The sequence below is a fragment of the Scyliorhinus canicula genome, chromosome 7, assembly GCF_902713615.1.
Source record: "Scyliorhinus canicula chromosome 7, sScyCan1.1, whole genome shotgun sequence".
Taxonomy (NCBI): Eukaryota; Metazoa; Chordata; class Chondrichthyes; order Carcharhiniformes; family Scyliorhinidae; genus Scyliorhinus; species Scyliorhinus canicula.
This window is the reverse complement of record NC_052152.1, coordinates 181,810,968-181,836,627: the sequence shown is the minus strand read 5'-3', so window position 1 is coordinate 181,836,627 and position 25,660 is coordinate 181,810,968. Positions and strand designations below refer to the sequence as shown.

General features: G+C 47.6%; 1 protein-coding gene across 2 annotated transcripts in view; it reads left to right on the top strand.

The window, feature by feature from the left end:
* ptprt (protein tyrosine phosphatase receptor type T) overlaps nt 1-25,660 on the top strand; it is a 1,581,811-nt gene that overhangs the window by 950,014 nt on the left and 606,137 nt on the right. For both annotated transcript variants that reach the window (XM_038803435.1, XM_038803434.1), the window contains one exon: nt 5,651-5,947. In XM_038803435.1, coding sequence (XP_038659363.1) covers nt 5,651-5,947 — 297 coding nt within the window. The remainder of the gene's footprint in view (nt 1-5,650; nt 5,948-25,660) is intronic.

The window sequence follows — 25,660 nt, the reverse complement described above, 5'->3', positions numbered from 1 at the left end:
ATCTTCTTGGCAGCAGACGATTTAGAGATGATAAATCAAAAGCAGCTAATGGTGCTGATATTCTTTATTTTTCTGTGCTTGAAGAAAAAAGACAGAGAGCCACCCTTACTTTGAGAAAGGTTGTTGTCTTGGAATGGACATTTTCGAGATTGTCATGAAATAAAGTCTTGGGAAATACTTCCTGGAAGAGATGTGAAATCCACCCTTGCTCTGGGTAATTTTAATTTTAATCTTGGTAAATTGAAGTAAATGAAGGGTCAAGGCAGAAGTCAAGAGCAGGAATAGAAGTTAAAGAATCCTAGAGAACAAAAAAATGTGTGCATGTGACCTTGTTAGATTATCTGCAGAGTTCAATTTTACTGTTGCGACAATAAGTTAAAAAAGATAAATGACGATATTCTAAGTAAACGTAAGGTGTTCGCTGAAGATAGACAAAAATCACAAATTTTTTACGAAATGCTGTGGCATCACTGAAGGTGAAATTGTTTTTATATCATAGATCAATTACCATCAGATCAAGGATGTCATATCTTGATAAAATTAGCATTAATCAAAGCATTGCCATGAATAATAGCAGCTCAACATTATATGCCTTTTCTCTATATCATGTTTAAAAGTCCTAACTTTGCCAAGAAACAACCGTATTTTTCAAAGGTGCATACTATTAACAAGTCATATGAAGGGAATCTAGTCGAGGTAATATACAGAGTTATACTGTATTGCACTATACACGTTGATAATGCTTTTTATTATCAATCCTAAATCAAGTCATGTCGGAATTAATTTAACAATGTACTTAAACCCTAATTAGATGGCAGTAACATCATAAAATTTGAATTACACATTGAACTGTGTCATGACTTATTTGTCTTCAATATATTAGTGAACAAAACAAGAGCGAAACAGATTATTTTAATTCTGTTAGTTTACATAGGAGAACTCAAAAGCCATTACAAATAAAAACTTTGACAGCCTGCTTCCCTCATTGGTACAAGTCTCTAATACAGAACCGTTCCTACCGCAGCTTTAATTGGGGTCATATTAGCACTCTCGGTATCAGAGGTCAGAGTGACAGCAAAAGCAGGAAGCAGGGCTCACTTCAGGGATCTGTTGGATATGATAATTATATAATAGATGGTCTGGACCCAATGACACATGAGCCTTGAGGTCACCCATATATCACGCATATAAGTCTGCTGGATGAATATTATGTTCAATGTGGTCCTAACAGGTTTTGTATAACTCAGACTAGATTAGAGAAGAGGTCTACAGTTAAAGCTACACATTGATACTGCTATACTTATTTACAGAATTATTTTATGGACAATGTGACAATTTCAAAATGTGGCAAACCAATGATTGGTTCTGTTGTCAAACTGGAAATATTTTAATTAACTAAAAATAATTTGCTTACTGTTAATAGGTGAACATTCACCTTCTCAAACTTTCTCTTAACATTCTCTTAAGTGACAGTGACTGTTCGCGTTTAAATAATGAGCAGCTTAAAAATCTATCCCAGAGTCATGATATGCTGTGTATGCACCTTCAAGGATGCATATCTTAAACTGTTGTCAATCCACTGCCTACCTCAACAGGATATGATGCATTTGTCGTAGGATGTATTGTTGGTCTGCAATCACCAAGAATAGAAATCATTGGCATGATTTACTGATCTCGTCATACCCGACTTGGTGACACGACGAGGCCGTTGAATCTCGCAAGAGGCCTCTTGCGAGATTCGCGACGCCTGAGACATCTCGCAATATTCATCAGAACCTTGTGACACGTCGTAATCTGGATCTCGCCCTCACTGGGCAAGATCCAGATCAGCTTATTAAAATACGGTTCTGCGGGTTTCTCCCGTCGCCCTGGTAAATGACGGCCTCCCAGCGAGGCCTGGACCGGGCGCCGTTTAATACTGGTCTGCACAAACGTGGACCGGGCATAACATCACCTGGGGGTTTCCCAGGGCATTGGAGACCCTGGGTGGTTAGGGCAGGGCAGAATGAAGGCCTGGCACTCCCTCTGGCACCCAGGCACCTTGGCACTGCCAGCCTGGCTGCCCGGGTGCCAGGTAGTACTGCCAAAGGTATGGGACTGAGCGGGGCAGTGTTCATGAATAGGGGGATCAAAGGGCGAATGAAAGGTGGGGGGGTGGGTTGAAGGGCTGATATGAAGGGGCCCCCTCAAGGTTGGGAGGTTTAAGGGTGGGGGCTCCTGAAAAGGGGGGTCTGAAAGGGGGGGGAGGGGTGACCTGAAAAGAGGTGCCCCAGCGACCCCCATAGTGGGGTGTCCTCACTTGCCCATGTGTGTGGGGGTGACATGCCCATGGTTGTGGGTTATGGGGGACCCTCGAGCTCACTTAGCGATCGGGGCATCCTTTCAAAATGGCGGCCAGGTCTCTAAGGAGCCGGTCTCAGCGGCGAGTGCAGCTCCCCTGTGTTGAAAAAACATTTAAGGATATGCTTGGCCTGGAAGAAACTCCACAAGGCCCAAAGAAATGATGAAGGGCGGGATTCTCTGTCCCATCGCACTCGGTTCTTGGTGCGGCACGCCCCCTCCGGCAGCGGGATCCTCCATCCAGCCAACCGGCCAATGGGATTTCCCATTGTGAACACCCTCATGCCATTGTGAAATACGCGGGGGTGAGTGTGCTGCCGGCAAAGCGGAGGATCCCGCCAATGGAGAATCCAGCCCTAAGTGTGATTGATTAGCGGTGTGGATCTCACCCAAAATGCCAAAGAGAAACATCTTACCAAACCCGCCCATAATGACACTTCGAAATTTGTTGGGTGAATTCCGCCCCAGATATACCGTCCTTGGCCTTCTAGTCAATTCCATCTGTATCTAGCCTTATCTTCAAATAAAGGCCCACATTATTTTTCACCAATCATTGTGTATGATTGGTGCATTTATGTTGAAGGGATTATGGACTGTTGCAGGGTGACAACATGATTTTGAAGATTTCACTGAACAGAATACAATCTTCAACCTTCATATCCAGCAGAAGAAAAAACTGGTGTGGAAATGAAGTCACTATCGAAAATCACAATCTGTAAGTGATTTTGCAGCTCTGTAGGAATCCTACACACATTGCCCCTTTGTTCTGGGATCGCACCTTGCTCCAGTCAGTAGGTTCCAGATAAAATTGTCCCGGTTTAGAAGAGCTTAAGTTAAAGTCTACCTCCTGTGAAGTTTAAGCAAAAGTTTAACAGAGTTTAAGCAGAATTCCATAGATAGGAAAATTCATTATTGCTTGTTGTCCCTGCAGGAGGTATGGGAAGACTGGGTTGGGAAAACGAATCTCTCCACTAACTGCTCCAGCATAGCATTCTACTGACCTAAGACCAACTTAGGCAATTACCATTAAAGGCGCTGAAACTCAGAGCTGGATTAACTCTAAAAGAGCTGGCAGAAACTTTCATCACTGTAAAAACAAAATCACATTAACAATAATGGAAAAGGCTCACAGATAACCACAACATTTCCAACAGTCAATTAGAAGCTAATGGACCTCTTATTTGAATTTACATTGGCCTGACAATGCACAAGCTGTGTTTTCAGGGTCTCAATCTTTCCAAACCAGATCAACAAGACATTAAAATCAAAACTGCAATGGGTAATGAAGGCCTCCGTAGACGAGACACATAATAAGAATAATATTAATCTTTATTGTTGTCACAAGTGGGCTTACAGTAACACTGCAATGAAGTTACTGTGAAAAGTCCCTAGTCATCACATTCCGGCGCCTGTTCGGGTACACTGAGGGAGAATTCAGAATGTCTAATTTACCTAACAAGCACGTCTTTCGGGACTTGTGGGAGGAAACCGGAGCACTCTGAGGAAACCCACGCAGACATAGGGAGAACGTGCAGGCTCTGCACAGACAGTGACCCAAGCCGGGAATCAAAACTGGGACCCGGGTGCTGTGAAGCAACAGTGCTAACCACTGTGCTACCGTGTGAAGACCATTTTAGAAATCCAGAAGAAATATGGATAATAGTCAACGGTCAATTGCCAGTCAGGCTCAACTTCAGAATACACCATCTGGAATTGATGTCCTTTAGGTAACAGCTGACAGAGACCATTGACCAATTCTTAAGTTGATCCACAGTTAAGGGGCATGATTACAACTCTGCTAGCTGACAGGATGATCTAATGCATGATAACATCTATCCCAATGAAATAATTCCAAAAAGACACCTTGGACCAACCCTGAGGTTACTCTTTGTATGCACTATTACAAAGCAGACACAAGTAAAAAGCCATACTAATGGGTAGACAGAGTATATAGGTTATGCATATTTTATCCATCAGCACGATAGCCAATTCAGACAAGCCTACTACGCAATATGTGGTGTGGTCTCATACATACACCCAGAGGGTGTCCAATGTTTAATTCTGTGTGCAAGTCATGTGGCACCAGAGGACATTGAAAGTGCCAGTGCGTGGAGGCTGTGTTGTAGAAAGATGCCCCGAAGCGAGTCAATACGTCCTCCTCGTGTGCCAGGTTTAGCCTGATACAATTTACGGTCGTCCACAAGGCGCACATGGCTGTGGTCTGGATGAGCAAGTTCTTCGAAGGGGTGGAAGATAGATGTGGGGGGGGGTGCGGGTGGGCCTGCGAATCATGTTCATATGTTTTGGGCATGTCCGAGGCTTAGGGGGGTTTGGCAGGGGTTTGCAAACGTCATGTCGGAGTTATTGAAGGTAAGGGTGGTTCCGAGGCCAGAGGTGCCGATTTTCCTCAACAGGATATGATGTTTTGTTGCCATTATTTGCAGTCACTGTAAGCAGCAGGAATAGAGATCAGATGTACCACACTTAGCCTCCTAGTCAACTCTATCTGTGTATATCTTAACTCTAAATAAATAACCCATATTGTTTTTCCAATCCTTCTGTATGATTGGTACTTTTACAAAGAGCAAAAGAATATAACACCCAGCACTTAAAAAAAGTAATCACTTGAATATAATTAGTTTTGGGAAAGCCTGAGAAAAATGCTAAGGTGATAAATGATCCTCCTTTCTTTACCTCCGTAATTCCTGCGTCTTTCTTTCCTCCTTCCTGCTTTCTGTGCGGTAATGATGAATGTGTTTTTGGTTGTTTGATTTATAACACTGAAAGTCCAAGGTCTGCATGAAGTGGCTATAGGTTTGATTTATGCAAACACACTCACCACGGTGCAATAAAAGACCAGTGGTTCTATGCAACCTGTACCTTTTGCAAAAGAAAATATCAAAACAGAGACGGGCTCTGAGCAATGGTAAAATCTCCTGTTGTGTCTGAAAACAAGCCTGGCTTAGCGACTGTAGCTTCAAAGTATTTATGTCGGAAGCAGGAAAAGCCACAGATGTTGAAGTCAGTCATTTTCTTTCTGGAGGCAGTCGTTAATTTCTTGTCGGTATGATATTATCTATGTTTTGTTATTAAATCCTATCAAAGTGCAGTTGAAAAACCTGAGTGAATTGTTTGGATATTGCCATTTTTTTCAAGAGTCTAAATTGTACCCTTGGCTTTTGCTCAATCTTTGGATGCATTCTTCTGCTTTACTAATGTGTAGTTCTGGGTTCATCTTTATAGTATAAAATCAACTTCAAGGGTTTGCAGGTCTCTAAACATAACACATATTTATTTTTCCTTTCCAAAGATCCAGTACACGGACCTCAGAGTGCAGAAGTTGTGGATGTCCGATCACGACAGTTGACTATTCATTGGGAGCCATTTGGTTATGCGGTCACTCGCTGCCATAGCTACAACTTGACTGTTCAGTATCAGTATGTGCTTGGTCACCGTGAGTATACGGCCGAAGAATTGATGCAGACATCATCCCACTATACACTGCGGGGACTACATCCATACACTACGGTGAAACTCCGGCTGGTGTTGGTTAATCCAGAAGGAAGGAAAGAAAGTGACGAGATAGTTATACAAACTGAAGAAGATGGTAAGTGCATGGATTATATTTCCTAATGAATCGATATACAATGTACAATAAAAATGCGGACAAACCCTTTTGTGGCATTGCATGCCGAACACCCCTTGCAGCCAAAATTCGCAGCAACTTTTTCATTGGCACCAAATATTTTTAAATAGGTTTTGTCTCAAATTGTTTTGAACATAAATGTGAGAACATAAGTGATAGTTGCTGAAGTAGGCTATTCACCATTCAACAAGGTCATGGCTAATCATCTACTTCACTTTTAATTTACCACAAATGGAAAGAAAATGGAAAAGAAAACGTATATTATGTGAAGAAAGATCTTGGGGAGAAATAACTTTAGTGCCACACCAAATGATATGACTCTATTTCTGTCTTCCAATAACATTTTCAAGTCATGAAACATGAAGGTAGTACCATCCCATGGTGTTTGAACATAGCTCGCGCTGCAGTTGAAATACGTTTTGCTGTTATTATATTGACAGAGAAAAGTTCAAACGTAAGAGAAGACCATAAAGTCCATCAAATATATTGCACCAGTTTGTGGCATAGCAGTTTCCAGTTCTAGTTCTACTTCCAACCCGTTTCTCCACACCGCTCAATTTTATCGCTTTTGAAATAAAAGTCTATCCTCCCTTCAACTTGTCAACTGATTAGAACATAAGAACTAGGAGCAACAGTAGGCCATCTGGCCCTTCGAGCCTGCTCCGCCATTCAATGAGATCATGGCTAATCCTTTGTGGACTCAGCTCCACTTTCCCGCCCGAACACCATGGGCGGGATTCTCCAATAATGGGGCTATGTCCCCACGCCAGCGTGAAAAGCAGTGCCAATCACTCCGACGTCAACGGTCCCCGATAATGCGGAATGCTCCCCTTCCTGGGGGGCCTACCTTGGCGCCGGAGTGGTCCCCGCAGCTATAGCCGGCGCGGAATGGCCGGCGCGTGTTCGCACATGTGCACTATGGCCGGCGTGATTCCGCGCATGCGCGGGTGTTCCCTTTTCCTCACCGTCCCCCAGGCAATATGGCAGAGCCCTACAGGGGCCCAACGCGGAGGAACATGGGCCCCCACAGAGCCAGCCTGCCCGCCGATCGGTAAGCCCCGATCGCAGCCCAGGCCACCATGGGGTCCCTCTTGGGTTCGGATCCCTCTGCCCCCACCCCCCACCTTCCAGGATGGCTCCCGCAGCCACACCTTCCAGGTTCTGCCGTGTGGGACCTGAGTAACCCACACCGGCGGGAGTCGGCTAAACTTGGCGGCCACTCGACCCATCAGGGCCCAGAGAATCGCCGGGTGTGGTGGCGCTTTCAAAGGCCCCCGACCAGCGTGGTGGGAATCCCGCGGGCGTCCGAGAATCAGCGGGGGAGAATCGTGAGGCCATCGTTGGGGTTTTTGACCCGGCGAATCCCGACCTATAACTCTCTGTTCCTTTATTCTTCAAAAAACTATCGATTTTTATCTTGAAAATATTTAATGAAAGAGCCTCATCTGCTTCACTGGACAGGGAATTCCATAGAGTCACAACTCTTTAGGTGAAGAGGTACCTCCTAACCTCAGTCTTAAATCTACTTCCCCTTATTTTGAGTCTTTGCCCCCTAGTTCTGCTTTCACCCGCCAGTTGAAACAACCTGCCCGCATCTGTCCTATCTATTCCCTTCATAATTTTATATGTTTCTATAAGATTCCCCCCCCCCCCCGCATCCTTCTAAATTCCAACGAGTACAGTCCCAGTCTACTCAACCTCTCCTCATAATCCAACTCCCTCTGCTCTGGGATTAATCTAGTGAATCTCCGCTGCACACCCTCCAGTGCCAGTATGTCCTTTCTCAGGTAAGGAGACCAAAACTGAACACAATACTCCAGGTGTGGTGTGGCCTCACTAACACCTTATACAGTTGCAGCATAATCTCCCTCTAGCAATGAAGGCCAAACTCCATTCACCTTCTTAATCACCTGTTGCACCTGTAAACCAACTTTCTGTGACTCATGCACTAGCACACCCAGGTCCCTCTGCCCAGCAGCATGTTTTAATATTTTATTATTTGAATAATAATCCCTTTTGCTGTTATTCCTACCAAAATGGATAACCTCGTATTTGTCAACATTATATTCCATCTGCCAGAACCTAGCCCATTCACTTAACCTATCCAAATCCCTCTGCAGACTTACAGTATCCTCTGCACTTTTTGCTTTACCACTCATCTTAGTGTCGTCTGCAAACTTGGACACATTGCCCTTGGTCGTCAACTCCAAATCATCAATGTAAATTGTGAACGATTGTGGGTCCAACACTGATCCCTGAGGAACACCACTAGCTACTGATTGCCAACCAGAGAAACTCCCATTCATCCCCACTCTTTGGGCGCAATTCTCCGCACTCACGACGGTGCGGAGAATAGCGGGGGCCGTAAATTTTTACGGCCACGCTAGTCTGACGCCCTCCCGCTATTCTCCCCCCCCCCCCCATGCCCGACTCCCGACACAAATCGCTGCCGCCGTTTTTTTACGGCGAGCAGCGATTCTCAGCTGGCCGATGGGCCAAAGTCCAAGCCCTTTACGGCCGTTTTTACGAACGGCAAACACACCTGGTCTGGCCGTTCGTAAAAACGGCCGTAAAGTTCGGATCTTGGCAACCATGCCACCGATTGGCACGGCACGGCAGCACCGATCGCGGGCAGCGGGTCCAATTCCCGCGCACTCTTTGTCCTTCCGCCGCCCCGCTGTATCAATTCGCGGGGCGGCTGAGGGGCATCCTGGCCCGCGCATGCGCGGGTTTCGCACAAATGCGCGATGACGTCACCCGCGCCTGCGCGGGTTGGAGTCTTCCAATCCGCGCATGCGCGGCTGATGTCATATGCCGCGTCAGCCGTCGCAAACTCTGGCAAGCGGGCTTAACGAAATTCGTTAAGCCCGCGATGCCGGAGTTCACGGCCGCGGCATGCTAGCCCCGACCGGGGACCAGAATCGGTTCCCGGTCGGGGGGGGGAGGCTGGCGTCAAACCCACCCGTTTTTGACGCCAGCCTTACGATTTCTCCCTGTTTGGGAGAATCGTGCCCTTTGTTTTCTATTAATTAACCAATCTTCTATCCATATTAATTAACCAATCTTCTATCCATGCTACTACTTTACCCTTAATGCCATGCATCTTTATATTATGCAGCAACGTTTTGTGCAGCACCTTGTCAAAAGCTTTCTGGAAATCCAGATATACCACATCCATTGGTTCCCCGTTATCTACCGCACTGGTAATGTCCTCAAAAAATTCGACTAAATTAGTTAGGCACAACTTGCCCTTTATGAACCCATGCTGCATTTGTCCAATGGGACAATTTTCATCCAGATGCCTCTCTATTTCTTCCTTGATGATACTGCCCTACTGCCGAAGTTAAGCTAACTGGTCTATAATTACCCGCTTTCTGCCTACCTCATTTTTTAAACAGTGGTGTCACGTTTACTAATTTCCAATCCGCCGGGACCATCCCAGAGTCTCGTGAATTTTGGTAAATTATCACTAGTGCATTTGCAATTTCCCTAGCCATCTCTTTTAGTACTCTGGGATACATTCCATCAGGGCCAGGAAATGTGTCTACCTTTAGCCCCATTAGCTTGCCTATCACTACCTCCTTAGTGATAACAATCCTCTCAAGGTCCTCACCTGTCATAGCCTCATTTCCATCAATCACTGGCATGCTATTTGTGTCTTCCACTGTGAAGACCGACCCAAAAAACCTGTTCAGGTCCTCAGCCATTTTCTCATCTCCCATTATCAAATCTCCCTTCTCATCCTCTAAAGGACCGATATTTACTTTAGCCACTCTTTTTTGCTTTATATATTTGTAGAAACTTTTAACAAATGTTTTAACATTCTCAGCAAGTTTACTCTCATAATCTATCTTACTCTTCTTTATAGCTTTTTAGTAGCTTTCTGTTGCCCCCAAAAGATTTCCCAATCCTCTAGTCTCCCACTAATCTTTGCCCCTTTGTATACTTTTTCCTTCAAATTGATACTCTCCCTTATTTCCTTAGATATCCACGGTCGATTTTCCTTCTTTACCGTCCTTCATTTTTGTTGGTGTCAACTTTTGCTGAGCACTGTGAAAAATCGCTTGATGGTTCTGCACTGTTCCTCAACTGCTTCACCATAAAGTCTTTGCTCCCAGTCTACCTTAGCTAGCTCATCACTCATCCCATTGTAATCTCCTTTGTTTAAGCGCAAAACACTCCCTCACCCTCCATCTGTATTTTAAATTCCACCATATTGTGATCGCTCCTTCCGAGAGGATCCCTAACTAAGAGATCATGAATCAATCCTGTCTCATTACACAAGACCAGATCTAGGACTGCTTGTTCCCTCGTACGTTTCATTACATACAAATTCTTGGTTGCCGTTCCTTAAAACTTCAAGGCCAGGATTCTCCCTTCTGGGGACTAAGCCCCACGCTGGCGGGAAAACCGACGCCAACAATTCCGGCATCAACAGCCTGCCAAGTTGAGGAATTTTCACGTTTTCTAGGGGGGCAAGGTGGACGCTGGAGGGGTTGCCGCCACTCCAGCCAGCGCAAGTTTACGCATGCACGGAACGGCCAGCGTACTTCCGCGCATGCGTGGGGTTTCTCTTCTCGCACAGGCCCCCGGGAAATATGGCGGAGCCCTACAGGGGCCCGGCATGGAGGAAAGAAGGCCCCCAACGGAACAAGCCTGCCCGCAGATTGGTGGGCCCCGATTGTGGGCTAGGCCACCGTGGGACCCCCCCCCCCCCCCCAGGGTTGGACCTCCCCGATACACCCCCACATACTCACATGCCAGGTCCCGCCGTGCGTGAGGTGAGTAATTCACGCCGACGGGACTGGCCAAAAATGGACGGCACTCGGCCCATTGGGGCCTGGAGAATCGCCGCGGGGGCCGCTGTCAACGGCCTCCGACTGGCGAGGTGAGAATCACGCCGCTGACCGAAAAACGGCGCCGGAGAATAGTGTAGCCGGCGGTGGGGCGGGATTAGCGCCTCCCCCAGGGTTATTCTCCAACCAGTGGGGGGGGGGGGGGGGGGAGGGGGGTCGGAGAATCCCGGCCCAAGTGTATCTTTTGAAGGTGTAAACAGGCTTGTTTTTCATGAGCTGCAAAGACCACTTTTCCGCCAATTGAAAATAGATTTGAAATGTAAAGTGATCATTTTGGATCAAACTTTAGTGTGGCATTCTTGTACCGAATGAAAAGATAGTTGTTGAATGAACTGACATTAGCAGAAGCATTCCCCGAACATCCACTGGCTCACTCTTAGCCGTCGGCGGGATCTTAGAGGCCCACTGAAGTCTGTGGTTCTGCATGGTTCGCCAGCCACACTACCAGGCAACCCGTCACCGTGCGGGTCACCTTCTGCAGGACTGGAAGATCCCAGCAGTGCAAGGCCCAGAAAATCCCAATTCATCATCAATAGCCAAAGCTCCGAGGGCAAAGTTAAACTTATTGAAAGATAGAAGTCTCATTGCTCAAAATTATTAATTTACCTCCTCGCGTAATATTAAAAAAATTAATATAAATTGAAGAATATCGTAGAATCATAGAATCCCCATAGTGCAGAAGGATGCCAATTGGCCCATCGATTCTGTACTGCCCCTTTGAAAGAGCCAACCTAGGCCCACTCCCCACAGACCTGTAGCCCCACCTAACCTTTGGACACTATAAGAGGCAATTTAGCATGGCCAATCCATCTGCACATCTTTGGATTGTTGGTGGAAACCGAAGCACCTGGAGGAAACCCACAGGGACACGGGGAGTATCTGCAATAATCCGCACAGTCACCTAAGGTTGGACGCGAACCCGGGTCCCTGGCGCTGTGAGGCAGCAGTGCTAACCACTGTGCCACCATGATGCATTCATAATAATAAAGAACGTTAATTGTATTTTTTGTTTCCTCTGTTTTGAATCCTATATTTGACGCTCATAATCCTGCCCTCGATCATATTGTACCTTTGGTTCAGAGTATTCAGGGTTAATCTCAGCATTATTCATGATAAATGTGTACAGTGTATGCCTATGAAGTTCCTCTGAGTGCTACTTTAATGCATTAATAAATCCATCGAATGTAAATGGGGAAAGAGTGCATTGAAATTTTGCATTTATATAAAAATCTTCTGTACATCAACAGAACTACCACTGAGAGTAACTTGAATCCTTAAATATTAGAATATTGCTGGGAGGAAAATAATATTCAAATGGAATTGCCTTGTTTTACTGGACCTGATCTTTGTCACATATTTCGTGAATGGAAAACATGCAGTGGGATTTAAATTGATATCTTTTGTCATGAAGATGAAGTTGTCCTTGTTATTATGTGTAATGACATTTTTAATACATATACAATATATACAGGCATATACATACAGACATCAAATAATATATTCTGACATTCAGTTAAGCTTAGGTATATAGAGGGAGGGAAATTGCACTAGGTATTCAGAGTCATAGAATTGTAAATCCATTTATGGAGATTTTGTCTGGCAAATATTTCTCGTGAAATTGCATTTTTCAACACATTTAAGATTTTGTGGAAAATCTTCAGAAGTGTATTTACAATGTCATGACACATTGTGATGAAGACAGCCCAATCCTCATGATGAGTGAAGACGAGCAACTATAATAAAATGTATTTAAGTATAAATAGGAATCAATATAAAATTTGACACCCTCTATGAACATTTACCTTGAGAAATAAGTTGCTGAAAAAAAATTACTTCATAATTCTCGTCCTTGCAATGGGTATTTGTAATTGAATGATTTGAGATTGAAGCATGGCGAGTTGGTCATTCAGAAAAGGTCTCTAACCAAAATCAGCAGGGAAAATAAAGATGGAGCATCTGTTCATTGAATTTCAGTATCCATATAAATCATTGATTTCCTAATGCTGCAAGTTTCCACATGCAAATTTTCTAATCTGTGGGTTCTTGCCAGACAATCTGTTTACACAAGAGTTCATCTCTCATCTAGTGAGAATTTATAAGTTTAGGAAGAAGAACCGCCACATCAAACATTTAAGTCATCTCAAGATAATTTTAAAGAGCAATTAGGGAGTCTCTTGGGCCTATTTAACCCATATGATGCTGGAATTACATTCCACATTGCATTAAACTTAAGCAGCATGACACCACCTGCTTCAGGACATTCCCATTGCACATCCCTGGACCGAATATCACTTGGCAGCAATGTTAAAAGTTTCAGTATAAACATACCCTTAATTGGGCAATCAAATAGGGAAATGGTGGGTATATTTTATGTTTGTCAACATACTGTGAAAAGCCCCTCGTCGCCACATTCCAGCGCCTGTTCGGGTATACAGAGGGGGAATTCAGAATGTCCAATTGACCCAACAGCACGTCTTTCAGGACTTGTGGGAGGAAACCGGAGCACCTGGAGGAAACCCACGCACGCACAGGGAGAATGTTCAGACTCTACATAGACAGTGACCCAAGCCGGGAATGTAACCTGGGACCCTAGAGCTGTGAAGCAGCAGTGCTAACCACTGTGCTACCGTGCCGCCCACTGTGCTACCGTGCACATGTCATGAGTTTTCCCATATTTAGCGCCATAATTCCCATCATTTAGGGGCAATGGGTGTTATTTTGATGGCGTCTGCACAGCATGCTCGTTTGCTGTGTGATCTGTGCCAGATGCCATTTTGGGAAGGTCTTCAGTGCCTGAGGTATGCAGAGATCGCAGAACATGTCAGTCAGCATGTACAAACCTAATCACCATCCACATCTACATTCTATTGTGAATGGTCTTCTCTGTCTTGCAAAGGATCCACCAAACACCTTGACTTGTCCAAACCAGGATCTTTATTGTATCGCACGTGGTAAGATAGCGATCTGTTACAGACCAAGGCAGCATGGTAGCATAGTGGTTAGCATCAATGCTTCACAGCTCCAGGGTCCCAGGTTCGGTTCCCGGCTGGGTCACTGTCTGTGCGGAGTCTGCACGTCCTCCCCGTGTGTGCGTGGGTTTCCTCCGGGTGCTCTGGTTTCCTCCCACAGTCCAAAGATGTGCGGGTTAGGTAGATTGGCCATGCTAAATTGCCCGTAGTGTTCTAAAAAGTAAGGTTAAGGGGGAGTTGTTGGGTTACGGGTATAGGGTGGATACGTGAGTTTGAGTAGGGTGATCATTGCTCGGCACAACATCGAGGGCTGAAGGGCCTGTTCTGTGCTGTACTGTTCTAAAGTTACCATGCAGTTTCTTTGTACTCCTCTGGAACTACACCTAGCACGACTGTTCACCTGTATGTCTTAAAACTATCCCCTACAACCATTTGCTAATGGCCAGATGTGTCCTCACTTATATTGGAGTCCCTGATCACATGACCACGGCCCGGAGACCGCATGGTGTATCTGCTCCGCCGCCTACTGGTTGGAGGTCATACACCATCCATCCTATTGCTTACAGGCATATCACCATACATTCCACCCCAACCCTATCTTCTTCTGTGTCCAGCCCTAGAAAAAAATCGATCTCCGAATTCACTTACAACGGCACTTCCAAAATTCCAACTATTCAACCTTTGGCCTCCATTTGCCACAGCGATTCTGCAGCTACCGATTTACTCAGCCACACCCTCATCTCCATCTTTTGTTGCCCTCTACCCCCAATAAAACCATTACTCTCTCTCATCCTGGCAATTTCCCCTTGTGCACTCCTCATTTTCAATTCCCAAGGGTTGCAGACTTGAAAGAATATGGTGGATAAATAGCTTAGCCAATCACCACCAGATCTAGCCAGACCAACTATCAGGTACTGTTCTTGTCTGCTAAAACTGCTCGCAATTCCAGGATTATCCTGAATACAAAGATAAACCCCGCCTTCTTTGCGCTACTGCAAACCGTCTTCTTAACCCACTCTCCCCTGTCCCCTCCATCCTGACGTCCAACAATATGTACAAGGAGTTCATGGACTTCTTTTTCACTAAGATCAAGATCATAAAATTAACTGCCTCTGCCATATGCATTTGCTCACCTGGCTAAATCCCCCACAATCAACCCACATACTCTATCCCTGAAGTATCATCTTTCTCTGGTTTCTCTCCACATTCCCTCTCTGGGCTCATCTTGTCCTTGAGAATTACTTCCCCTTCCCTTGATTCTATTCCCACTAAACTGCTTATCACACAATTTCCTCTTCTGGTCCCCATCTGATGTACCATCAATTGGACGCGAGACACGATGAAGATCCAAACTGTGGCTTTAATCAGCTAGTTGTTAGCCCGGTGGTCGACTACAGAGAAAGGCCGACCGCCGGGAACTCTGGATACATATACCCCACCTCGGAGGCGAGGTCTACTTGCCTCTCGACCAATTGGTGAGCAGTCACATGACTAGTCCCAGCCAATCAGACGAGAGGCACATGACCAGCCAGAGGCAATGGGAAACCAACATCTTTGTTTACAAGATGTGGTTGTCGCTGGCTAGATCAGCATTTATTGCCCGTCCCTAGTTGCCCTTCAGAAGGTAATGGTGGTGCCTCCTTGAATTGCTGCAGTCCCTGCGGTGTAGGTACATCCGCAGTGGTGTTAGGGAGGGGATTTGAAGATTTTGACCCAACAACAGTGAAGGAACGTTGATCCCAGATAACCTCTTGCCCTTCGAGGTGGTAGTGGTCATGGGTTTCAGGAACCTTGGTGAGTTCCTGTAGTGCATCTTGTGGATGGTACACATGGCTGCCACTGTTCATTGGTGGTGGAGGGATTGAATGTTTGTGAATGGGTCGCAATCAAGCGGCTGCTTCTCCTGGATGGTGATGATCTTTTTGAGTGTTGTTGGAGCTGCACCCATCCAGGCAAGTGAAGAGTATTCCATCACACTCCTGACTTGTGCCTTGCAGATGGTGGGCAGGTTTTGGGGGGGGGGTTTGGAAGTGAATTGCTCACCGTAGAATTTCTTTCTTTTGGCTTGCTCTGGTAACCACAGTATTAGTATGGCTAGTCCAGTTCAGTTTCAGGTCAATTGTAACCTACAGGAATTTGATAACGATGGTAATGCCATTAATGTCAAGGGACAATGGTTTGATCCTCTCTTGTTAGAGATGGTCATTGCCTGGTACTTATGTGACGCAAATGAAATTTGCCACCAGTCAGCCCAAGCCTGGATATTGTCCAGGTCTTGCTGCATTTGGACATGAACTGATTCAGTGTCTGAGGAGTCATGAATGGTGCTGGAAATTGTACAGTCATCTGCAAATATCCCCAATTCTGGCATTATGATGGAAGAAAGGACATTTGTGAAGGAGCTGAAGATGGTTGGGCCGAGGACACTACCCTGAGGAACTCCTGCAGTGGTGTCTTGAGACTGAGCAGACTGACCTCCAACCACCACAACCATCTTCCTTTGTGCCTGGTATGACTCCCACGCAAGCCACTCTCACCTCACCTCTGGCATTCACCTCTTTTGTCCATGTATGAGGTCAGGAGCTGAGTGGTCTTGGCGGAACCCATACTGAGAATCCATGATCAGGTTATTGCAGAATAAGTGGTGCTTGATAGCACTGTTGATGACCCCTTCCATCACTTTGCTGATGATCAAGAGTGGACTGACAGGGAGATAATTGGCCGGGTTGGACTTCTCCTGCTTGTTGTGTACAGGACATACTTGGGCAATTTTCCACATTTTCAGGTAGATGCCAGTGTTGTAGCTGCACTGGAACAACTTGGCTGGGTCACGGCAAGTTCTGGAGCACAAATTTTCAGGATTATTGTTGGAATATCGTCAGGGCGCATAGCCTTTGTGCAGTATCCAGTGATCCAGTGCCTTCAACTGTTTGCATGGGGACAAGCTGAGATTTCATGGCCTCAGTCTAAGCCTCCACTGCACTTCTGAGGCATTAGGTAGCTTTTGCACGTGCTGAAAAATGAGCTGCGTAATCATCCAACAACTGCTGTCTTTGAATTGGCCATCAGTTTCATGATGAAAAGGATGGGTTCCAGGTTTTGCACATGCCCATCAGCTTATTTTTGCATACTGGCTGCAGCACACCACTCACACTTTGGTGAACTGGCATTTAAGCAGCCCTTTCTTCCTAATTTAGCTACAGGACACATGCCCGATTACTCACTGGGCTTGGTTTCAACCAGCCTCTAGACATGGAGTGGGAAGTGGGCAGGGCTGTAATATGGTGAGAGAAGACATTGTGGTGGGGTGGGCAGCTGGATGTGGGGGCATGGTTGTGGAATGCCCATTTGCTTCATGCCACTGTGGCATTTTGCCAGCAGTGGAGAAGGTGTAGAGTTCAGAAGCTAATTGTGCCAGTTAAGTGGTCAGGTAAACCCTGCCAGCTTCCATGTGGGCCCAAGCCCTTGTAATAAGGCACTAAGTGGAATGGTGGAAAGTAGGAGGTTTTTGCTTACACCATCTTCAGCTTTCATATCCATAGAAATTGTAAAGAGAGGGAGAAGTGTGATGTGAGAGGTTGGATTAAGTGGGCACATACCTTCATCTTCTATGGCTTTAGGCCAGCCGCTGGCCATGGCCTCAGTTGTCACGACTCCAATGATTGTCAACAGTATCTGTGTCAGTAGGCTGAGGTAATGCAGCTGTGCCAGTTCTGAAAAAAGGTCACGGGGCCCAAAGATGCTGCCAGACCTGCTGAGTATTTCCAGCATTTTCTGTTTCATTCCCTTTAAAGAAATGTAGACTGGCTTGAGGTGATGCTAGCTTCACGCAAATTGTCTCCTGCTCAAATGTGCAGACGTTTTGCTGTACAAAGTTGGTGGACATTGAATGGCTATGGATTGATTGTACATTGTGATGCCTGTACCCATTTTCTAGGGCAATCACATTTTTAGCCCTTAATTTTTGTCTTGGCCCTGGGCCAGTTTGTCAACACGATATATCAGTTTTAAACTCCCACATGGGATATGGGCATCATTGGCTTGGCCTTGCATGTATTGCCCATCACACATAGACCGCACCAGGTAAGGATGGCAGATTTTCTTCCCGACAGGGCATCAGTGAGCCCGATGGATTTTTACGATAATGGTTTCATGGTCATCCTATGACTTTTGATTTCAGACATTTATTCAATCCAAATTTGACCATTTACATGGCAGGATTTGAAACCAGGACCCCAGAGTATTATGCTGGATCTCTGGATGACTAGTCCAGTGACAATAACACTAAACCCCACAGCCTCCCCATGCCATGGTGCCCTTTATTACTAACATGATGTGGTTTGCATTTCATATGACTTTATAATTGCAAGTTGTTTTGTTCCAACTGTAACCAAATCTTGAGAGGTATTTATTTGCGATGAGTGGTGGTGTATTCATACAGTAGTAAGTTACAACCTCTCTGTAACAGGCTGGTTCTCATGCATATTTTATTCAATGGTGATTGATCAATGGCAGATTGACCATAATTGAAAGTGGTTCAGAAATGCAAACATCGTTCCCCTGACATCTATTGGTTTAATGCCAGATGTAATAGCTGAGCACCCTTTGAGAAGCTGCTTTTGTAGTTGTTCAGAGGAAGAGGAAGAAGCGGGTTTGGGGGGGTCGGGGTGGGGGGCGCGTTGGGGAGGGGGGGGGGCTTGAATTTAGGCTGTTTTTTACATAAGGGTATGTCATTTTAGAACATTTTGTTTTAATCAATGCTCCTGGTGGCATGGTGGCGCAGTGGTTAGCACTGCTGCCTCATGGCGGCAAGGGCCCGGGTTCAATCCCGGTCCCAGGTCACTGTCCGTGTGGAGTTTACACATTCTTCCCCTGTCTGCGTGCATCTCACCTCCTGAACCCAAAGATGTGCAGTGTAAGTGGATTGGCCACACTAAATTGCCCCTTAATGGGAAAAAAAAATAATTGGGTACTCAAAATTTATTTTTAAAACATTATTCCACTACTCTTAATATCCTCCAGTAGTGTACCTAAGTGATTGTTGAGGGGGGAAAAAATTATCCAGCTATTCGACTGCAGTGTACTTCACCCTCACTCATGAGCGGCCAGATGAAGACTCTTGGAGTGAAAAACTAGTCCTAATTTACAAGCTTCAGCGAGGGCTCTCAGCATTCCAATTAGGAAACCCAAAAAGCCCAAATTCAAGAATGGTACAGACAGTTATACTTTGAGATTCGATTACAAGAAATTAGCGTCTAGCAATCATTTGCTATTAGTTATCTATTTCCAATCATGATTATCAATTAAGGTTACATCATGCATGGTATATGAGAATAATTAACCAATCACATTAAAGGTCTGCATGCTTAATTAAACTATCCAATCATCACAAAGGCACGTATGTTGTCTTACAATTAGTGATATTGATGGTCCGATATCTGGGGTGTAGTCATTAAATCATCTTTCTTTTGCTATCACCAGACTTACTGGGGCCATCGCAATGGTACCTTGTTACACATTGTAGAATAGACCTTGAAGTGTAACATATGCAATTTCTCTGCCTGGAGACTGGCTTCGCGGAGACACACAAGGCGGGATTCCCCGATTGCCAACACCAAAATTGTTCTCAGCGATTGGCCGGAGAATCCATTTTTATGCCGAAATCGGGGGCGATGCTGTTTTCCAGATGCTCCGCCCCCTCAATAACGGCGTAATCGCTGAGTATGCCGCACGTCGTTGGGATGGCCTCAGGATGTCACCTGAGGCCATCCCCCGATGCTCCGCCCCCGATGGGCCGACTTCCCAACGGCGTCGGTCACGTGTGCTCACAGTTTTCGGGGACCTCGCGTGGCGGCTGCAGACTGTGTCCAGCGCCGCCACAGTCAGGGGGGAGCTGTTCCGCTGGCAGGGGGGCATCGGCAGGGGCTGGTGGGACTGGTGGGGGGGTGGTCCGGGGGTGGCGAGGGGGGGTTACAGAGGGGCACTATCTGGCAGGTCGCTGGCATACACATGCACAGCCACGGACCCGGCCATTCTCCGTTCGTATCTGCAGGTAACGTTGGGGGCTGCTCGTCCCCCACCAGGCAGAGCATCAGTGCGGGGCGCCGCCGACTTTTTGGTCGTAAGATCAGACGTTTCCTACGGACATAGCTGCAAAATCGGAGAATCCAGCCCACTGTGGCCTTGTAATATCTGTAAACACTTGGCAATCCCATAGTCTGAATTGAAGAATTCATCTTCTCTGGTAAAATGGTGGAACTGTAGGTTTTAAAATGGTTGCCCTACACCAGCTAATATCTAAGGATCCTAAATTGTCCTCTTCAGCGATGATGCTGGAAGTGATTCGATTGGGTCAGGCATTACAGCTGAATTTAATACTTTCCTCAACTGGAAGCCACACGTATTGTTCCAGGAGCTCTTTCTGTGGAAATCTGCGACAAGAACCCTCGTTGTTTTACCTTCTTTTTCCCACGAGTGTGAGGCTATCCACACTGTTACAATCACTGCTCGGCTGTGACCACTTAACTCACCACAGGCTGGGACTGTTCCCTTTGACGGCCTTCATCTACAAAGCTCGGAGCCATTAGGACAGCAGGTACAATGATGTTTGAATCTCCTAAACTGCCTTTAAACTGCACGTTTTGTAATTGGCAACATGCTTGCTGGATGGTTAATTAAATACTCAGAATACCCAAAACAATTTCCGAAACAAAGTAGGCTGAAACAAATATGCCTGAAGTTCCTTGTACATGAATAAAGATTGATTTGAATGTAGGGTCTTAAACAGGATAAGCAGTACCAAACACTACAGGTTAGATTTTCTGTTTCGGAGACTATGAGCGGGATTCTCCGTTTCCCAACGCCAAAATCGTGTTCGGCGATTGGGTGGAAAATGGGCTCTGACACCGAAATTGGGGCCGACGCCAGTTTAACGGCGGTCAGCCATTCTCGGCCCCTTCCAAAGTGGCATCATTGCGACATGCTCTGTGCGCCGTTGCAACGGCGTTGACAGGCCAACCGTGATGCACCGCCCCCAATGGGCCAAGTTCCCGGTGACACAGGACATGTGTGGTCTCAGCCGTGCGGGAATCTGGTGTAACGGCTATGGACTGTGTCCAGCGCCGCCACACTCGGCCGGGATCAGTGCTGCTTGCTGGGGGGGGGGGGGGGGGGGGGGGGCTTCTGCAAGGGCGGGGGGGAGTGGAGGGTGTTGGTCAAGGGGTGGCCAGGGGGTGGGCTGTGAGGTCGCGGATGGTGGATTGGGTCTGCAAACATCTGGAGCCATGTTGTACGGCGCAACCGCTGCAGGTCGTCAGCCGTGCGCATGTGCGGCCCGGGTCTCCGGCCATTTTCGCCATGAGAAGGAGGGGTTTCACTCGGCGCCGGTGCTAGCCCCTCACCGGTCCTGGAATTTATGAGGGATTCACGCCGATTTTAAAGAGCACACATGCTCCGCTGGCGCTGCCACTTAGCCGCAGAAATGGAGAATCCATCCCTATGTTCTCCCGCCGGAGCTGAATTGCAACTGGTTTAACGATCCCCTGGGAGCGCAAACAGGCAAGCAATTCAGTATTTCATGACATGCCAATTTGTGTATTGCGTGGAATGCGGGAGATTCCCAGGGAATCCCGCTATCAGGCCAGATCTTGAGTGGGCTGGCCAATAGCGAGGTCCATTGGCCGGACCTCCCCCCCCCCCCCCCCCCCCCCCCCCCCCCCCCCCCCCCCACCCCCCCCCCTCCACTCCACAAATCAGCCCTGAAATCCCCGCTACCACACGATACACCAGCCCCCATCCCTGGATTAGCTGGCTGCCCCCCATACCCCCAAATATGCGGGTTACGTGACCCACAACTCCCAGGGACCCCGGTAATAGGGAGCCCCCCCCCCCCACAGGGACCCCTGTAATAGGGAGACCTTCGCTCAAAATGCCCCAGTAATAGGGAGAGGCCCAGAGGGATTCCTGTAATGGATGGACCCCACAGCGATCCCTGGAATATTGGGACCACCCACAGGAACCACCTGGCTAAAGGGACCCCCCCTACAAACGCCACCCCCCCAACACACACACACAGAGCCCAGAGGGGCAGTGAGAGCAATTACAGCTGAAACGCTACGTATCCATTCCTCGAAGGAGAACAGCTGTGACCTGCATGTGGTTCCCACAGATCTATTAGCTGCAAGCCATTCATAGGTTTCTAGGAGTAGTCTATGATTGACAGCTTCTACAAACCATCTGCAGCTGTGATTCATTAATCTTGGTTCACGATTCAGTGGCCTAAGTGGTGGAACCCCAATATTAGTAAAATATTGACCACTTCAAAGAGAGGTAAGTGCATTCCAAGCACTAAGTGCATTCCAATCACTCGAGCATGTGATTTCACTGCAAGTCATTAAGACCCATTTGCATTTAGTTACATCCCCCCACTGGCACGAGTTGTGGAGCTTGCCAGCAGGGAGTCAGAGCATCGCGTTCGATCGGATTTCCCCCCTCCGCCGATCATCGCATGACTGGCGGTTTGGAAAATGTTGGCCTGGACTTTCTGTCATCCATGCAGTGGAGAATTGAAAGATTGGGATTGGCGCTGGGCATCAGCAGGCAACGATCCGATCGCAATGCTCCAGTTCCCTGCTGGTAGCGGGATCGGGTTTATGCCCGAGCACCAGTGGGAGGATGTAAATGGATGCAACTGGGTCTTAATGACTCATTTGCATCCACTTAGGCGGCCCAGCACTCAACATGGGCGGCACGATAGCATGGTGGTAAGCACTGTTGCTTCACAGGGTCCCAGGCTTGGGTCACTTCTGTGCAGAGACTGCACGTTCTCCCCGCGTCTGCGTGGGTTTCCTCCGGGTGCTCCGGTTTTCTCCCACAAGTCTCGAATGACTTGCTGATACGTGAATTGGGCATTCTGAATTCTCCCTCAGTGTACCCGAACAGGTGTCGGAGTGTGGCAACTAGGGGTTTTTCACAGTAACTTAATTGTAGTGTTAATGTAAGCCTACTTGTGACAATAATAAAGATTATTATTATTTTATTCTCTGACCCTCTGTGATTCTCCAGTCTTCTGCATTGGGAATCATGTGGGCGGGGATTACTACAGGTCTCATCAAATGTGAGTCTGATGTGGTGGCCCTCACGGTGGTCCAAGGGGATAGCCCCTTAAGGGAGTTGCCCCTAAATTCCATCCGAGGGCCACCCTCCCTCCTGCACAATGCACAACCTGCCCACCCTTCCTCTACCAGACATCCCCCCCCCCCCCAGAGACCCCCTAAAATGGGAGACCCCCCAAGAGACTCCTAAATAGGGGGAGCCTCCAGGGACCCCCTTAATATGAAGACCCCCCTTAATAGGGATACCCCCACAGGAACCCCCTAACTGGAGGGATCCCCCTCCCACAGGAACCCCTAACAAGAGGGACCCCCCACAAACCCCGCATAAAAATGACCACTTTCTGGAATCTAGAGAGCAGTCCAGACAGGGGCAGTAACAGAAATTACAATTGTATCACTTGCCTAGAGGTACCATATGTCCATTCCTGGAATAAGACTGTTGTTACACTCCTCGGATCCTGTAGCAGCAATCCATTCATTCATTTCTAGCAGTGGACTGTGATTGACAGCTTCCACAAAACAGCTGCAGCTTCAATTTATTCATCTCCCTTCATGGGTGAGTGGCTCTAAGTGCTGAAACCTCAATGTTTACAAACATCAACCACATCAAAGTGAGGTAAGTGCCTTGCATATTTGAGAGATTGGAATTCACTTATCTCTGAATACTGAATTGCTTCTTGATTTGCCCTCCCAGGGGGCATGTAAATCAGTAGAAATCCTCCTCCGGTGGAAGAACTTCAGGCGGGATTCTCCAGTCGGCAATGCCGAAATTGCGTTCGGCGATCGGCATAGAAATCCCCATTCACAACCGAATCGGGGGCAGCGCCACTTTCGCATTACTCCACCCCCTCAGGACAGCCTCAGGACATTACTTGAGGGCCACACCCTGACGCTCCGCCCCCGACCGGCCGAGTTCCCGACGGCATCGGTCACGTGTGGTTTCATCCGGTGGGAAATTGGTATGGCGGCTGCGGACTCAGTCCAGCGCCACCGCAGTCGGGGGAGGGCCGATCCGCAGGCATGGAGGACTTTACCAGGGGCTGGGGACACTGTTGGGGGGGGGGGTCTGGGGCTTGCGGGCCGGTCATAGGGGGGGGCACTATTTTGCAGGCCTGGTCCGCGGGCGGCCCGCGCCATGCACTGCAGGCCGCCGCCGTGCGCATGCATGGCAACGGACCCGGCAATTCTCCGGGCCGTACCGGCAGCTAGAGCCGGGTTCTCTACGCTGCCGTGATGCTAGCCCCCCAGCCAAACGGAAGACAGGTGGCCGTTTTACGCCATTTTTTCTGTTGTAAAATGCCACCGTTCCCACACCGGATTAGAGAGATGTGATTAAACATTCTTATATCGTGCTGAAGCTACTTGCCATTGAGCTATGATACTTGTGAAATCAAAAATCTTGAAGACAATGACATGGACAAATCTTCAAATTCAAATACCAAATTTAATGCATCAGTTTATTTTGGATATCCACTGTGGTGGATCCTAATCTCAAGAGCATGTTTTGAATATTTTAGGATGCTTGGGGGATTGGTGAGGGGAATCTGGATGTGGGAAGGTGGGGGGTGGGGTGGGTGTGGTGATGTGGAAATGAAGCTACTGCAAATAAACTCATATGGCCATATTTAGAAAGACAGACAGGAAGGCAATAAAGCATAATCAAAATTATTTTACCTTTTAAGTTTAATAAGGAAAGTAAGTAACAGAAGCAAGAGTGGATCATTTGGCCCCTTGAGCCTGCAGTATCAGTATAATCATGGCTGATTTTCTGCCTCAACTCCAACCCGTCCATTCCCACATCATTCTTTGGAATTGGGAATTTCATTCGAGAGCCTGACAAACACTCTGCTCCCTGCACACTCTCATTCACATGTAAGAAGGTGGCACCACGTAGAGCGGCCCCGAGGTTCATGGACGCAGAGGTCGTGGTACTGCTGAATGGTCTGTAGGAGATGTGGGACACCCTGTTCCCCATAGTAGGCAGGAGACTGCCACCTACCGATGTCAGCTAGGCCTGGGTGGACATGAACACATGGATCGCACCGTGAGAACCGGACAGCAGTGCCAGAAAAGGCTACACGACCTCCTCAGGGCAGCCCCGATGCTTCACCTGCTCTGTGCCCCTGGCAACATCTCAGTCCCACACTCCTGTAGCCCATCCCCTCTTCCGAGAGGGCAACTGAGCCTCACCCGCCAGCAGTCCCCTCGCACCCCACATTGCACCACATGCCAATGCCCATACCACCCGCCATGGCCTGGTGCCCTGCACACACAGGCCACTAGCCGTGGACCCCCTGTGCTGCCTGCGTCTGAGTGTCTCACACTGTGCATTATCTGTCCCCCCAGGAGAATGCTGCCCACAACTGCCAGGGGCGGGAGAAGACCAGAGGGGGCCCACCAGCCCTGTGGCCCTTCACTGTCACAGAGCAAAGGACGATGGACCTAGTCAGCGGGGTGGGAGAGCAGGCAGTCGCATAGGTGGAGATCAGTATGGGACAACCAAGTGAGCACCCAATGGGGGCAATGGGCACGTCACTCAGCCCTCTCCCCACACCATGCCTACCCACGATCTCACCATGCGCCTTGCCATGTGACTTGCAGGGTTATCTCCCGATGAGGCAGGCCCGTCCGGGGTCCTTCATCACCCGCACCCCCCACCTCCCAGACACAACACCACAACTCACATGGCGACGAGGCAAGACTACAGCCACAGCCCTGCAACAGCCCGGAGCAACG